This window comes from Phocoena phocoena, chromosome 10 (genome assembly GCF_963924675.1).
Source record: "Phocoena phocoena chromosome 10, mPhoPho1.1, whole genome shotgun sequence".
NCBI lineage: Eukaryota > Metazoa > Chordata > Mammalia > Artiodactyla > Phocoenidae > Phocoena > Phocoena phocoena.
In genome coordinates, this window is record NC_089228.1 from 83,395,577 (window position 1) to 83,413,128 (window position 17,552).

At 39.8% G+C, this 17,552-nt stretch overlaps 1 protein-coding gene and 1 pseudogene across 1 annotated transcript; both read left to right on the forward strand.

Annotated features, from left to right (window-relative positions):
* The first annotated feature begins 2,828 nt into the window (after positions 1 to 2,828).
* Positions 2,829 to 3,759, forward strand: LOC136129671 (olfactory receptor 2C1-like). The gene has a single exon (XM_065885989.1). It carries the CDS (start codon positions 3,112 to 3,114, stop codon positions 3,757 to 3,759), a length of 648 nt encoding a protein of 215 aa, XP_065742061.1. The 5' UTR covers positions 2,829 to 3,111.
* A 2,471-nt stretch (positions 3,760 to 6,230) lies between these two features.
* LOC136129672 (zinc finger protein 397 pseudogene) lies at positions 6,231 to 9,525 on the forward strand (annotated as a pseudogene).
* The last annotated feature ends 8,027 nt before the right edge of the window (positions 9,526 to 17,552 follow it).

Below are 17,552 nucleotides of genomic sequence, written 5' to 3' on the forward strand. Positions count from 1 at the left end.
TAGATGTTTTTAAATGCTGCTCCAATCATTTCACACCTCTTCTGAAAAAAAAATCATTTGATCAGACTCCTTAACCTAGTATTCAAGATTTTCCATATCCTGGACCCAAGTTATTTTTGCAACCTGTTTTTCCACTACGCCATGTTATGCACTCTGTGCTGCAGTAAGTGATGACGTGTGCTTTCCACGCTTTCAAACAATGTGTACAACTCTAATGCCTTCACCATCACTGACGAATATTCAGATCCCTTCCATTCCTTCTTGTTTAATTTTCATTTATATTAAAGACATATGCGTTCAAAGTTAAAAAAATAAAATAATACTATGGGCTTATAATGAAAAATAGCAGTTCCCTTCTTCATCATTCCTCACTCTCAATATCCTGGTCTCCCAAGGTAACACATCTTTAATAATTTCAGTGTTTTCTTCTATTTACCCATACTTCTTAATAACAAGTCTTTACTCTATTTGTGTTTTTTTAGTTTTAAATATGACTTATTTATCACTTACTATAAAAAATGAGAACTTTTAACCCTTACATAACAAAGAGAAAGAGTGAGGACAAAAGACAGAGAGAGAGAGAGAGAGAGAGAGAGAGAGAGAATGTCTATGTCTTACTCTCCAGATACTCTTATATCATACTTTTTGGTTATATCAGCACGGAGAGTTTACACTTTCACGACTGCATAAACATTAGTCACAGTGGAATCATTTAGTGAACTATGGTTACCTAAAAAAAAAAAAATCTCTCCTCAATTCTCACAGATGGTCAGATGGTACAATTCCTGTTGTTTTTGTTTGTTTGTTTTTGGAGACATGACAAGGGATCTTGTTTGTCCTCAACACCAGTCTGTTCTTATTACATAATCCACACACATCTTCAGGGTCCTTCTACTATATGCTAAGGGATTCTCACAAATCAACATCATTTAGATGGGTCACTTTAAAGTGACCAGGTTTTAGTGTTGACTAAAACAACAGAAAAAAAACCCCCAATGAAAACCATACTCATGGCTCCAGCCAGTAAATTGAAACAAGTCTCTCTGGTAGAGGTAACAATTATGACAAATTCATATCTAATTTCTTGGGTCAGACACTCTCAGAATTCATTCCCATATACAGTCTCCAAATTTCTGCCCCAAATTAGCAAGGACCTGTAATGTTTCTTGCCCTGGCAGAGCCTGCAGCAGTCGAACCCTGTTTACCTGATGGGTATGGAGAAGGCCATCAGGAGAATTGTTCCTTTTACTCTGCTTCCCACTCAGTAAGGAAGTATCACAATTTTCTTAAGATTTTATTTTTAGAACAGTTTCACATCACAGCAAAACTCAGCAAGAGTACAGGGATTTCCCATATAACCCCTGCCCCTGCGCATGCATAGCCTCCCCCTTTACCTTCATCCCTCACCAAAGTGGTACAATTGTTAGAGCTGATGAGCTTACCCAGACATATCATAATCACCCAAAGTCCATAGTTACATTATGGTTCACTCTTCGTATTGTACATTCTATGGGTTTGGAAAAATGTATAATGACATGTATATACCGTTATGATATCATACAGAGGAGGCTCACTGCCTAAAAATCCTCTGTGCTCTACTTAGTCATCCCTCCCTCCTAAACGTTGGCAACCACTGATCTTTTTACTGTCTTCATAGTGTTGCATTTTCCAAACATACTGTATGATAGTTGGAATCATACAGTATATTGCCTTTTCAGATTGGCTTCTTTGAGTTAGTAATTAGCATTCAAGGTTCTTCTACGTCTTTTCATAGCTTGACAGCTTGTTTCTCTTTAGCGCTGAATAGTACTCCATTGTCTGGATGTACCACAGTTTATTTATCCATTCACCTTCTTGGTTGCTTCCAAATTTTGGCAATTATGAGTAAAACTGTTGCAGACATCTTTGTGCAGGCTTTTGTGTGGATATAAGTTTTCAGCTCATGTGAGTAAATACCCAGGAGTGTGATTACTGGATCATATGGTAAGGGTATGTTTAGTTGTGTAAGAAACTGGCAGACTGTCTTCCAAAGTGGCCCTACCATTTTGTATTCCCAACAGCAAATGAGAGTTCCTATTGTGCCACATCCTTGCTAGCATTTGGTGTCATTGTTCTCGATTTTGGCCACTCTGATAGGTGTGTAGTAGAATCTGATTGTTGTTCTAATTTGTATTTCCCTGATGACATATGTCTTAGTCCATTTGGGCTGCTATAACAAAATGCCGGAGACCAGGAGACCGACCTATTGCAACATTTATCTCACTGATCTGGAGGCTGGGAAATCCAAGATCATGGCACTGGCAGTTTCAGTGTCTGGTAAAAGCCCACTTTTTGGTTAATAGATAGCACCTTGTAGCTGTAACTTCACATGGAAAGGACAAGAATCGCTGTGGGTTCTTTTATAAGAGCACTAAGCCCATACATGAAGGCTCTACCTTCATTACCTAAGCACCTACCCAAGACCCCACCTCTTAGGTCACACACTCCCTTAGCTGCAAGGTAGCTGGGAGAAGACCACCTCCCAATGACTTCTTTAATCATACAGAAGAGCCATAACAAATAATGAATGTCCACTAACCCATCACATAGGGCTTTGATTTAGGGGGAAAAAATGAAACCACTTTCTCTACTGAAAGGATTTTTCAAATGTGACTTATTAATTATTATATTCATTAATGTTATGATTTCTACTGAGGGTGTACCCCATTGCTCCCCCATAAAAGTATTTCTTTCCTGTTATCGTCAAAACTTCTGACAACTCAGGGTTTTTAAAATCACCCTTCTCTTCCTTGACTTTAGCAGGTGTCTCCCATCAAAATTCAATGAAGCACATGAATGAAAGTTTTCCAGAGGATTTCATTCTCATGGGCTTTACCAAATATCTGTGGTTGGGTCTTCCTCTCTTCTTTGCCCTCCTAATCTCCTATATGTTCACACTGTTGGGAAACATTGCTATTATTCTGGTCTCTCAAATAGATCCCCAACTCCAAAGTCCTATGTATTTCTTCCTCACAAGTCTCTTTTTTTGGACCTCTGTTTCACCAGCACAACTCTACCCCAAAAGCTGTTCAACCGGGGGAGCCCAACAAGAACATCACTTATACAGGCTGTATGACCCAGGCCTATGTATTTCACTGGCTGGGCTGTACTGAATGTGTCCTGCTTGGCACCATGGCCTTACACCACTATGTGGCTGTGTGTAAGCCTCTGAGATACTCTGTAATCATGAACCACAAGCTCTGCTGGCAGCTCTCCAGCACTGCTTGGCTCATTGGTCTGGCCAATTCACTACTGCAGTCCACACTCACAGTCCAGCTGCCCCTGTGTGGGAACCAGGAATTGGACCACTTCTTTTGTGAGCTTCCCAGTCTAATTAAGATGGCTTGCATGGACACCACAGTCAGCGAGCTTACAGTGGTGGCCACCTTCCTGATAATGGGTCCCCTCTCCATGATTCTTGTCTCTTACAGTTATATTGCCCAAGCTGTATTTCAAATCCCTTCTGCTGATGGGAGACTTACGGCCTTCAACACTTGTTCATCACACCTACTGGTGGTGTCTTTATTCTATGGCTCTGGCATCTACATCTATATGCAGCCCTCAGGGGACAGCCCTCAAGATGTCATCAAAGTTCTGATGCTATTTTACTGCGTTATTACTCCCATGGCTAACCCATTCATCTACACCTTGAGGAACAAGGATGTTAAAGGAGCTTTGAGGAGACTTCTGAAGAGGGCCAGTTTGTCCAAGAGAATGTGAGAAAATGATGCTTTATTCTGAATGGGAAAGCCCAACAATAACCTGAAATATATCCTCCTTTAAATAGACGTTCCATCAAAATCATGCTCAAAAGTCAATTCAAGAAAACCTTTGTGCATTGTTTACCACATCTGACACCAAGTGTGTTGGGTTTTTTCCCCACAACAACCAATTCTCTGAAACAAACTGGGTGTCCTACATTCAATTCAATTCTGACAGTAACTACCCAGAGTTATCATAGGCCCCACAGGTTAAGGGCTCAATTCCACAAAACTGCCTCTGTTACTGGAGAGGAGGTTCTTGTCTCATCCCAGAGACATTTCAGAGACGAGACACAGAGGCTAAGGAAGCAAAGCGAGGATTTATTAATTGATAGTACACTCTCAGGAGGGAGAGCAGGCAGGCTCAGGTGAGAAGCTGCTCTGAGTTCCTTCGGCAAGCTGGTTATATAGGGTGTGAAAATGATTGGGCAGAAAATATTCATTGAGGAGGGCGGGGTTTGGGGTCAAATTTCCTGATTTTCATCCCAGCTCCACCTTCCCCGGGGGAGGAGGAATTTTTGCCCTTTCTTGGTCTTAATTGTAAGTGTCATGGTGTCGGTGCATCATGGGTACTTCTTCTCTGCAAGGCTAATTTTATTGTAAAGAGGGCGTAACAAGCAAAAGGTTACATTCGGAAGCCAGAGATTCCCACCTGTTGCCTCCTTTCTTTGCCTCTGGGACCCCTGTCGCCTCAAGATGTAAGGTTTCCTGTCACCTGACCCGTGCCCCCCACCCCCTTTCTCTGCTCATATCTAGCTACCTGCCTGCTCTGATACCTCCGCTTCAGGTGCCAATCACAGGCCACCTGTACTTCTGACCAACCAGCTACAAAGTCAGGGTTCCTAGAACAGCTCACTAAACTCAAGAAAACATTTTTAAAAATATTTATTTATTTGCCTGCGCCGGGTCTTAGCTGCGGCACTTGGGATCTTCGTTGCAGCGTACAGGATATTTTAGTTGCAGCATGCGGGATCTAGTTCCCTGACCAGGGATGGAACCTGGGCCCCCTGCGTTGGGAGCGCGGAGACTTCGCCTCTAGACTACCAGGGAAGCCCCTCAAGGGAACATTTCACATATTTTTACCAATGTATTATAATTATAATGCCGGCTGCCGTAAGCTGGTCTCCTGGAGTGACCCCTGACGTGGGAGACTGGGCTTTGTGCCCGGACCCGACCCCAGATTTCTTACCCCGTCCGGGCCCGAGGTTTCAGAGAGGCAGAGGACTCCTGAGTGTAAGAGGGGTGGCTTTTTTGGGAATCTGGTGGGTCTTTGACGCATAGAAAGCAGGCACTTTTCTTTAGTCCTTGGGGTCAGAAGTGTTTTCGAAATCAGATTGATGAATTTTTAAAAAAACATGGTGCGTATATAGTATATTGAATGCATAACACCCCAGGAGCCTGGGGCAGTCCCATATTTTATTACAGAAAGTAGTATCAATATTTCTGTAACAAAATATGAATTTCACTCTAAAACTATAAATAACTTCATGTCATTTCAAGCCAAGCTGTTACAAAATGAATTTATGTCACTTTGAGTATTGCCATCAAATGACTTATGAAAATACTCTTGGTTTTCAGAACCCTGGGGGACGTCAAAATTGTGGAGGAGGGATTGTGGAGCCGTTCTAGTTAATATTTTCACTGCCTTATTTCTCTAATCTTGTTTGTTTATGTATCACACAGTATTAAAGCAAACAATTCCTGAGCAAGCTGTTGAAAAAGTCTTAGAGTTAATACCTTTTGTTAGTCATTATTTTTTTCAACAGATAGTTAATTGATGATTTATATGTCCCAGACATTCTTTTGGCACTTAGAATGGTGCAGTGTACCAAACTGATAGATAAAACCCCTGTTCTTATGGCATTTATATTATTGTGGAGTAACAAACAAAAGGCAAATAAAGATATGTTGTCAGTTGGTGGTGAGTGTTACAAAGAAAGTAGAGTAAGAGGGTGGATAATGGTAGGAAAACTTTTATATACAATGAGCTAGAAATGTCTCTTTGAGAAGATGATTTTTGAGCATACTTTAAAGAAACAAGGGAATGCCCTATGCTAATATCTGGGTAAGAGCATTCCACGCAGGTGTGAAGGGCCTCAGGTAGACTGCATTTAACATGTCTAAAATAGAAAAGGGTTGGAGTAGAGTGAGTATAGGAAAAAGATTACTCTTTTCATTTCTAAAATAATCATATGAATTTCCATTACCAGGAATGTCAAATCCTCAAATCATCTACATCACTGTTAGGCAGATTTCAAAAACCTTTTCTGTTGTGTTTTTCTTCAAGTGGTATAGGCAGTGTTTAATAATAATACACGTGGATTTTTAAAAACTGATGGCAGTTTTTCATCTTAATACTTTCTATATTTTGCAAAGGGGAGTCTCCCTGGAGTGTGAACCTATCTGCAGGGACTCCTCTTCTGAGAGAGAATGAATACAGATCTTATTATTCAGAATGAAAAATACCTAGGAGGAACCTGTAATAGTAAAGGGGGAGGAAGAGACTTTTTTGTACAAGAAATTGACTTGCAGCAGAATAGCCAGTCCAGCCAGGAAGTCTTCTGCCAACACTTTAGACGGTTCTGCTACCAGGAGACACTTGGACCCAGGGAGGCTCTGAGCCAACTCCAGGAACTTTGCTGTCAGTGGTTGATCCCAGAGAATCATAAAAAGGAGCAGATCCTGCAGTTACTGGTGTTGGAGCAGTTCGTGGCCATCCTGCCTGAGGAGCTCCAGGCTTGGGTGCGGGAGCATCAGCCATTGAATGGAGATGAGGCTGTGTCTTTGCTGGGAGATGTGGAGAGAGAACTTGATGGTCCAGAATTTCGGGTGGGAAGAGGAAGCATGTTCTGCTGTGGCAATCAGACCATTAAATTAACCCCATTTAATAGTTTGGTCAATAGGAAAGCAGTGAGGGTAACTGAGCTTTTGTCCCTGTCAGGAGTCATTGCTTCTGTCAGTTCATTTTTCTGTCTCATCTCTCCTGCTAAGCCCATTCAGTCCTTTTTCCTAATCCTGTTTCCATGGGAGTTGTTTCCTAAGGTTTTAGCTCTGGTTTTCACAGTAGTTTCCTCCTAAGCCCAATGGTCCCTGATTGTCTCCAGGGCACATCTCAAGCAGGTGGACAGGAAATGCTCTGGCAGGCGGTGATATCTCTGGTTGCTGCACAGCAGTCACCAAGTTGTCAGCTCTGGCACGTGGAGACCCTGCTCAAGCACGACTCTATATTCACAAAATATAGAAAGTATTAAGATGAAAACCCCATTTCCTACGAGAGAGGTGAGGAGGAGAGGGAGAAATGTATCTGGGAAGGTGGGTTAGGGTAGCAGGCACCTACTTGGCCAACCAAAGCCATCCTTTACAACTTAATAGTGTTTCTAACCCTAACTCTCACCTGAAATCCTCCCTGGCTCATATACTCTCTCTTTACAAAGTACAACCTTTATTCTTGGTCTTTTAAGCAAAAGATTTTTATTTTATTTGTTTTCATATACCATGTTGGTTTTCATTAAAGCATTAAACTATCACATCATTCTGTTGCTTTTTATACCACCTCTGTTTTACAGTCTCCTTTACAATGACCTTCTAAATGTCCTATCCTACCCTGTATCTGTAAGTTTTCTATACGCATCAGTGATAAAGTCATCTTTTAAGCCTTTCACTTTGACTACATTTCTCCTGTCCTCTTCCACATTAAATTCTCCTCTCTTTTCATGTCAGTAGCTTCCCCTACATGTCACTCCAGTCTAGGTTTGTTACACGTTTTCCTTTCCACATTCTCTACATGCTAAATGTGCTTTCCATTTACTAAGCATCTCCCTTTTTACATCCTGATTCCCTTTAGAATCTGTCTCCAGAAAAATAGCAATAAAGTGACCAGAAGAGTCAAGAAATCAGTCCTTTTCCAGTATTTCCTTTGAGTTCAAGTGGAATCTCCATTTTAATGAGCTCGATGGGACATTTAATTTATTTCCTTCAGGCCAAATTTCACTAAAAATGTGTATTTTAGTGTGTTCATAAAGCAATACTGATGTTAGTTTGTTTGAAGGAATTATTGGTTTACACTGAATCTTCAAGCAATGTTCTATGTGGGGGAGGATTAAGACAAAGGGTTTTCTCTCCAAGCAATAGAGGAAATACACTTTTGCCTTTCTGCTATACAGTGGGCCCTTTGTATCTGTGGGTTGCACATCCTCCTATTCAACCAAGCGTGGATAGAAAATATTCAGGAAAAAAAAATTCCAGAACATTCCAAAAAGTAAAGCTTGAATTTGCAGCACACTGACAACTATTTCCATAGCATTTACATTGTATTAGGTATTATAAGTAATCTGGAGATGATTTAAAGTATATGGGAGGATGTACATAGGTTATATGCAAATACTATACTATTTTATATAAGGGATTTAAGCATCTTCAGATTTTGGTATGGAGGCATGGGTCGTGGAACCAATCCCCTGCAGATACCAATGGACAACTGTACTTGTATTTGAATGCAATTTAAAGTACTCTTTACACACTTAGACTTTAACAAATTAGTGCCCCTTTTTGGTGTTAAAGATTATTCTTAATCCTGCCTTAGTAATTATTACATAGGTTATTTATGCCTAGGATATGTCTATTTCAACTTTCCTTTCTAGCGTTTTCCTTAATTGAACGTAAGAGCTATTTATTAATTGTTGGAGGAGCATGACTAGAAAAGAGATAAACGATCCCTTGGGAGTTTAATATTTCATCAGTTCAAAAAGGTGACATTTCTATTGTTTACTTTTACATATGTTTAAAATCTTCCATAATAAAAAGCTTAAAAAGAAAGTGACATTTAAATGATCCATTTCCTATTTCTGAAAGTGAGACCAAACCTTAGACTGGGAAGTTGACTGCAAAGCAGGAAGTGTCCAAAGGAATGGAATCACAGAAGATGATACTCAACAGAATCTTCAGAGGCAGGAACATTTTCTTGGGGGCTTATTTTGGAGACCTTTGAGAATGCAAGGACAGGTTTGGAGGGCATCAAGGAAACGCAGAGGAAGGGAAAGAACACAAATGTGATCAGTGTGGGAAAAGCTTCATGCACATCATGAATCTTATTGGACATCAGAGAATCACAGGAAAAACCCTTTCAGTGTAAAGAATGTGGAAGAGCCTTCAGTCAAAATACAACCCTTTTAAATCACCTCATAATTCACTCTGGCAAAAAACCTTATCAGTGTAATCATTGTGGTAAAATTTTAGTTAAGGCTCAGTCCTTATTAAACATCAAAGAAGTCACACTGGGGAGGGGCCTTGTGAGTGCAATGAATGTGGCAAAACCTTCAGTAACAGCACAGGACTTAGCATCAGAGGTACCATACCTTAATGAAATGTTACCAGTGCAATGACTGTGGGAAGGCTTTCAGAGAATGTTCAAACCTTACTAAACATCAGTGAATTCATACAGGAGAAAAGCCCTACGAATGTGATGAATGTGGAAAAGCCTTCAGTGGAAGTTCTGACCTTACTAGACATCACAGAATTCACATTGGGGAGAAATCCTAAGAATGTGACAAGTGTGGGAAGGCCTTCCGACTGAGCTTACATCTTACTGAACACCAGAGAATCCACAAGAAAGAAAAACCCTATGTGTAGTAAGTATGGAAGAGCCTTTAAACAGAGATCAGGTCTTTTTCAACATAAAAAAAAAAAACCACAACTAATCAAAATCACTTTGGGAATTCCCTGGTGATCTGGTGGTTAGGACTCTGAGCTCTCATTGCTGAGGGCTCAGGTTCGATGCCTGGTCAGGGAACTAAAATCCCGCAAGTGGCGTGGCAAAAAAAATCACATTGCTTTAATTACTGTAGTAAGAATGTTAAGCAGCATTTGTTTCTCGTAGAATTCAGAGAAGCTACATGAGCACTCTCCGTATCTGTCACCGTCTCAACTTCTCTGACATCAAAGTATCTACAGACTAGATTCTCTCTCAGGGTGAGCTAAGCCAGATTTTCTATTTCTAGGCCTCAAGGCTGACTAATTTAAAATGTAAAGCTTCAGAATAGCCTGTTTCATCCTATCCACAATGAAATTTAGAGAAAAATGCACACCCATAACCCAGAGTTGAAAGTACCACAACATTTCTCAAGTGAGTAGTTAAAGGTTTAGGCATTGCTTTTCTTCCTCACTTTTTCTTCCTTTGCTTTATGTGTGGTGATCAAGACCTTAGTAACTCGTTAGATGTTGCTTTAAAAGGGGGTTGACATGGGGTGAGGAAAGATACTAGGTTCTAGTATCCACTACGCCACTGTGATGTTAGGCGAGTCGCCCACACATTCTAGGCCTTAGATTCCTCATCTGTGAATTATGGGACTAGAATATATATTCTCTCAAAGATCCCTTGAACCTCTACAATTGATTTTTGTGAATGCCTTCAAGCTTCTGTATTTAATTCCTCAACCTGACATTTAAGAGGCTCCTCTACAAATTAGTCCCAGTAAGAAATGTTATTTTCTTCACTATCCTACAAGAGCTCTCTGCTCTTATTGTATTTGTCTCACTTTCCCCAGGTCCCCCCAGTACACTCCAGCTTCCATGTCTTTGTCTTCCATTCTAACCCCCTTCATGCCCTGAATGCCCTCTTTATCTTTGTTGTTTCTCCAATTAAATTTGATGTATGTCTTACTGTAACTCCACTTAGAATAAACAAGTTTTCTGAGCACTGAACCTCCCAGAGGCTGTATGCAGTACTCCTAAGGTGTCACTTAAAAATGGGCTTGGGTTAAATAGTATTGACCCTCTTGAGAATCTCTCTTCCCTTTTTTTCAGACCACTTATAATACCATAGGCGTCATTTCTTTCTAATTCTCTGCCTTCCCTCCAAACTTGCGTTTCCTAAGTATCATTGTTTCAGAGGAGGAAGCAGAGATAGTGGGTTCAATCAGAGATGATGGCATCACATTTAAGGAAAAAAAAAGGAAAAGAAAACCCTAGATAGGGAGTCAAAGTACAGACACCTATATCAGAATTTATGATCAGCTACTGGTAATAAAGATCTGAAAAATACACAAACTGTATTCTTCTCGAGTAAAAGAAGTCTAAAGGTAGATAGTTCAGGGTTGTTGCTTTTACTCCATGGAATCATCAGGGATCCAGGTCCCTTCCAGTTTTCACCATCCTCTGCATGGCTGCTGAAGCACCAGCCATCAATTCTACATTCCAGTCAGCAGGAAGGGCCAAAAAGGGACTCCCAAATCAGTCAGCATCTTTCACGGAGCCTTCTCAGGACAGTATATTTCTTCTTATATTGAATTAGCCAGAATTTAGTCACGTGACCACAACTCAGCTTCAAGGGTAGCCGAGAAATGTAATCTTTATTCCACATGCCAAAGGACACAAATAAAAAATTAGATTTCTGGGGCTTCCCTGGTGGTGCAGTGGATGAGAGTCCGCCTGCCGATGCAGGGGACACGGGTTCATGCCCTGGTCCGGGAGGATCCTACATGCCGCAGAGCGGCTGGGCCAGTGAGCCATGGCCGCTGAGCTTGCGCGTCCGGAGCCTGTGCTCCGCAACGGGAGAGACCACAACAGTGAGAGGCCCGAGTATCGCAAAAAAAAAAAAAAAAAAAAAAAAAAAAAGGATTTCTATTATCTAATAAAAAGGAGCTATTTATTTAGTAGGCAATTAACAGCCTGCCACAGTCCCAAATAAAGTCATGGCATTTTGAGTTCTAAAGTGCAGGTACTAACTCGTGTGTGTGTGTGTGTGTGTGTGTGTGTGCGCTGTCAGTGACCATCTACTTTTACTTACAGCAGCTCTGGTCATGGATTATTTGTGAAGGGTTTTTCTTTTTTTGTTTAACTTTATCTTTTTATTTTATTTTTGAAGTATCCTTTTTTTTTGAATTTTATTTTATTTTATTTTCATACAGCAGATTCTTATTTGTTATCTATTTTATACATACTAGTGTATATATGTCAATCCCAATCTCCCAATTCATCCTGCCACCACCCCCGACCCCACTTTTCCTCCTTGGTGTCCATACGTTTGCTCTCTACATCCGTGTCTCTAAACTGGTTCATCTGTACCATTTTTCTAGATTCCACATATATGCATTGATATAGAATATTTGTTTTTCTCTTTCTGACTTACTTGACTCTGTATGACAGTCTGTAGGTCCATCCACGTCTCTACAAGTGACCCAATTTTGTTCCTTTTTATGGCTGAGTAATATTTCATTGTATATATGTACCACATCTTCTTTATCCATTCCTCTGTTGGTGGGTATTTAGGTTGCTTCCATGACCTGGCTATTGGAAATAGTGCTGCAATGAACACTGGGGTGCATGTGTCTTTTTGAATTATGGTTTTCTCTGGATATATGCCTAGTAGTGGGATTGCTGGGTCATAAGGTAGTTCTATTTTTAGTTTTTTAAGGAAACTCCATACTGTTCTCCATAACGGCTGTATCAATTTACATTGCCACCAACAGTTCAAGAGGGTTCCCTTTTCTCCACACCCTCTCCAGCATTTGTTGTTTGTAGATTTTCTGATGATGCCCATTCTAACTGGTGTGAGGTGATATCTCATTGTAGTTTTGATTTGCATTTCTCTAATAATTAGTGATTTGAGCAGCTTTTCATGTGCTTCTTGGCCACCTGTATGTCTTCTTTGGTGAAATGTCTATTTAGGTCTTCTGCCCATTTTTGTATTGGGCTGTTTGTTTTTTTAATATTGAGCTGCATGAGCTGTTTATATATTTTGGAGATTAATCCTTGGTCCATTGTTTCATTTGCAAATATTTTCTCCCATTCTGAGGGTTGTATTTTTGTCTTGTTTATAGTTTCCTTTGCTGTGCAAAAGCTTTTAAGTTTCATTAGGTCTCATTTGTTTATTTTTGTTTTTATTTCATTACTCTAGAAGGTGGGTCAAAAAACGTCTTGTGATTTATGTCAAAGAGTGTTCTTCCTATGTTTTCCTCTAAGAATTTTATAGTGTCCAGTCTTACATTTAGGTCTTTAATCCATTTTGAGTTTATTTTTGTTTATGGTGTTAGGAAGTGTTCTAATTTCATTCTTTTACATGTAGCTGTCCAGTTTTCCCAGCACCACTTATTGAAGAGACTGTCTTTTCTCCATTGTATATCCTTGCCTCCTTTGTCATAGATTAGTTGACCATAGGTGCGTGGGTTTACGTCTTGGCTTTCTGTCCTGTTCCATTGATCTATATTTCTGTTTTTGTGCCAGTACCCTATTGTCTTGATTACTGTAGCTTTGTAGTATAGTCTGAAGTCAGGGAGTCTGATTCCTCCAGCTCCGGTTTTTTCCCCTCAAGACTGCTTTGGCTATTCAGAGTCTTCTGTGTCTCCATACAAATTTTAAGATTTTTTGTTCTAGTTCTGTAAAAAAATGCCATTGGTAATTTGATAGGGATTGCGTTGATTCTCTAGATTGCTTTGGGTAGTATAGTCATTTTCACAATATTGATTCTTCCAATCTGAGAACGTGGTGTATCTCTCCATCTGTTTGTGTCATCTTTGATTTCTTTCATCAGTGTCTTATAGTTTTCTGAGTATAGGTCATTTACCTCTTTAGGAAGGTTTATTCCTAGGTATTTTATTCTTTTTGTTGCAATGGTGAATGGGATTGTTTCCTTAATTTCTCTTTCTGGTATTTCATTGTTAGTGTATAGGAATGCAAGAGATTTCTGTGCATTAATTTTGTATCCTGCAACTTTACCAAATTCATTGATTAGCTCTAGTAGTTTTCTGGTGGCATCTTTAGGATTCTCTATGTATATTATCATGTCATCTGCAAACAGTGACAGTTTTACTTCTTCTTTTCCAATTTGTATTCCTTTTATTTCTTTTTCTTCTCTGATTGCCATGGCTAGGACTTCCAAAACTATGCTGAATCATAGTGGTGAGAGTGGACATCCTTCTCTTGTTCCTGATCTTAGAGGAAATTCTTTCAGTTTTTCACCATTGAGAATGATGTTTGCTGTGGGTTTGTCGTTTATGGCCTTTATTATGTTGAGGTAGGTTCCCTCTATGCCCACTTTCTGGAGGGTATTTATCATAGATCGGTGTTGAATTTTGTCAAAAGCTTTTTCTGCATCTATTGAGATGATCATATGGTTTTTATTCTTCAGTTTGTTAATATGGTATATCACATTGATTGATTTGCATATATTGAAGAATCCTTGCATCCCTGGGATAAATCCTTTTAATGTGCTGTTGGATTCTGTTTGCTAGTAGTTTTTGAGGATTTTTGCATCTATATTCATCAGTGATATTGGTCTCTAATTTTCTTTTTTTGTAGTATCTCTGTCTGGTTTTGGTATCAGGGTGATGGTGGCCTCATAGAATGAGCTTGGGAGTGTTTCTTCCTCTGAAATTTTTGGAAGAGTTTGAGGAGGATGGGTGTTAGTTCTTATCTAAATGTTTGATAGAATTCACCTGTGAAGCCATCTGGTCCTGGACTTTTGTTTGTTGGAAGATTTTTAATCACAGTTTCAATTTCAGTGCTTGTGATTGGTCTGTTTATATTTTCTATTTCTTTCTGGTTCAGTCTTGGACGTTTGTATCTTTCTAAGAATTTGGCCATTTCTTCCAAGTTGTCCATTTTATTGCCATAGAGTTGCTTGTAATAGTCTCTTATGATGCTTTGTATTTCTGCAGTGTCCGTTGTAACTTCTCCTTTTTCATTTCTAATTTTATTGATTTGAGTCCTCTCCCTCTTTTTCTTGATGAGTCTGGCTAAAGGTTTATCAATTTTGTTTATCTTCTCAAAGAACCAGCTTTTAGTTTTATTGACCTTTGCTCTTGTTTTCTTTGTTTCTATTTCATTTATTTCTGCTCTGATCTTATCTTATTCTTAATAGAAGTTTGGGTTGTTTCCAGTTTAGAGCTATAAAAAATGCTGCTAAGGTGTGTCTTTAGATGTAAATATATATGCATTTCTGGCAGCAATATAACTAGAAGTGAAACTCTTGGGTCATAGAATATGCATATGTTCAACTTCAGCAGATATACCAAAGAATTTCCCAAAAATGTTGTTGCCAATTTACACTCTCATCAACAGTGTATGAAAATTTCCATTGCTCCATAATCCTTGCCAACACTTCACACTGTGAATTCATTTTTAACAGGGATTTCAGCTTTCAGTTTGCGGTTTCTTAACAAATACCTAATGACCTATCATATTGGCAACATTCAAAAGCCTGAAAACATACAGTTGGGGAGGCAGTGTGAAAACAGGCACTATCTCGCATTGCTGTTGAAAGTGCAAAATGATACAACCCTTACAAAGACACTTCTCTCCTCTCCTCTCTTCATTGTTCATTGCAGCATTATTTGTTAAAGCAAAATATTGGAAACAATCCAAATACCCATCCCTAAGAGACTGGTTGAAAAAATAATGGTACATCTACGCAATGGAGTACTATACCACTGTAAAGAGAAAAAGAGGAATATTTCTATGAACAGATTTAGAATAATTTCCAGGTTATTCTATTAAGTTATAAAGCAAGATGCAAAAGAGTGTGTATAATATAATTTACAGTGGTAAAAGGGTAAACACATATTTTTGTAAAAGAAAGGAAGGAAGGGAAGGGATGAGAGAAGGAAGTAGGAAGGAAAGGATAAATTTAAAACTAATGAAAATGGAACAAGAGTATATAAGATAAAGGAATTAGGGACGGAAGCAAAACTCTGAACATATCTTTTTATATAATTTTGATTTTGAACTGTTTTGCATATTCAGAAAGGAAATGAAAAAGATGAAAGGAAAGCAAATCTTGAAATTAAAACAGAAGCAAATGACAAACTGTATATCAAGTTTATAACATAACTACACAGAGAAAAGAATTCAAATAAGGTATGTATATGTACTCTGAACTATACTCCCTTAATGGGATACAATTCAAGAACAAATAAAGCAAGCAAAGAAATTTTGGACTGTACATAGTAGGTGTGTTGTTGCTAGTGATGTTGATATTTTAATTTTGAAAATTAAAAAAAAAAGATTGTAAGAGCAAATTGAGTGAATATATTGATGCTGCTGGGAGCCAGGGTGTTCACTGTGGAAGAAAGGAAAATCAAATGTGCAATGGTGAAAATGAAAAAAAAAATCTGTGAAGTTGTATTTGAATTGGAAATATCTTATAAAATCCCTATCATATGTATATTTTATTCCAGCTCTAAGGTCCACTGATAGGGCCTAGAAGCAATGACCTATCCCAGTAGCAATGAGCTTATCTATTTTTCAAAATCTAGATCCTGGTCTCTGTATATTATTCTCCATTAAAAGGAACCATGGCTTCATGGAGCAATGGTGGATTCCAGGTCTAAGGCAGAAAAAGTGTAAAATGAGCCTGGAATGTGCGAGAAAGCAAAGTGCACAAAAACTTTCTTTGCAGGAAACTTTCTTTGTAACTGATAAATGTAGAAGGAATGTGCCCTAGGTTCCTCATCTGCTAAATGGGGATAATTATACCGAACTCACAGGACTGTTAATGTAGAGTGAGTTAGCATGTGTAGATTAGTTAGTATGCGTAAAACATTATATTAGCTGTTATTACTGTATATTAACCCCCTTGGAAGAGACTATGACACTTAGCGCCTCACTACGCCTGGAAGGGGATTCAGCGTGGCGACCACAGAGGTGTGAAAACCTCCGGGCTTACTAGAAGGAACGCGGCCTGAACCGCTGTTCCCCCGGAGAGAGGCGGTGTGACGCACTTCCGGCCTTTGTAGTCTATCATTATCCGGGCTGCGGTTGTCAAGGATTCAGAGGTGGTGCCACGGCTACCCGGTGAGCTTCGGAGTCCGGTGGCTGCAGGGCCTTCGGGAGGTCCGGTCTGTGCGCTGCGACTCTGGACTGGGCGTGGGGAGGAGGCAGCGGGTCTTCTTGGCCAGAGCTTGGCCGGACAGTTGAGGGGCAGAGGAGGCTGCCCCTGAAACTAGAAGGGCCCCGTTAACCGAGTCAGCGTCCTTGCCGCCACCCCCATCCCCTTCGTCTGTTCCTGAGCCCATCAACCACTCCGTCCTAGCCCCCGTGCCCCTCTGAACTCTCCTTCCCCGCATCTGAGGGTAAGGGTAGATTCGGATATCCAGGATGGTTTCTATTTTCCCGTCTACCATTCTCGACTGGGAAGTTATTTTAAACAACGAGCAAGGATAGTTTTATAACATGCCACAGGCACTCTTAGTCTGATTCACTCAAGAGTGTACAGGCTCTTGACACCTGTTGATTTAAAAAAAACACGAATATTTAAATAGCACTTATGTGTCAGCCAGCACTGTTCAAAGCACTTTCCAAATATTAACTTATTTGCTTTTCATAACTCTATGAGGTAGGCACTGGTAGTATGGAACTTCTCCCTCCTCCCCCCTTTATTTAAGGTCCAGGAAGAAAATGAGATTAAGTAACTCACCCCAGTTGATACAGCTGGTAAGGGGTGTAGTCAGGATTCAAATCCAGGGAGTCTGGCTTCAGAGTCTATTTTCTTAAACCCTTTGCTATGCTGACTCTCTCTTTTTCTCTGTATTAGCTTTACAGTCACAACCCAGGAAGTGAGTTCCCTTATTTGAATCTGGTCCTACCCCTTTTCTACCTTAGTAATCCTGAACTTCTAGTTAGGATTTAAGATTAGAGAGAGGTATATACCTGAAGACATGTAAGTCTGTCAGAGTGTGTCTGCAAACCTGATGAAACAGCCATTTCTTTTGTGTGTGTACATGTGTTTCCCCACCCACTCACTGGTGTGGTACTTTGAGC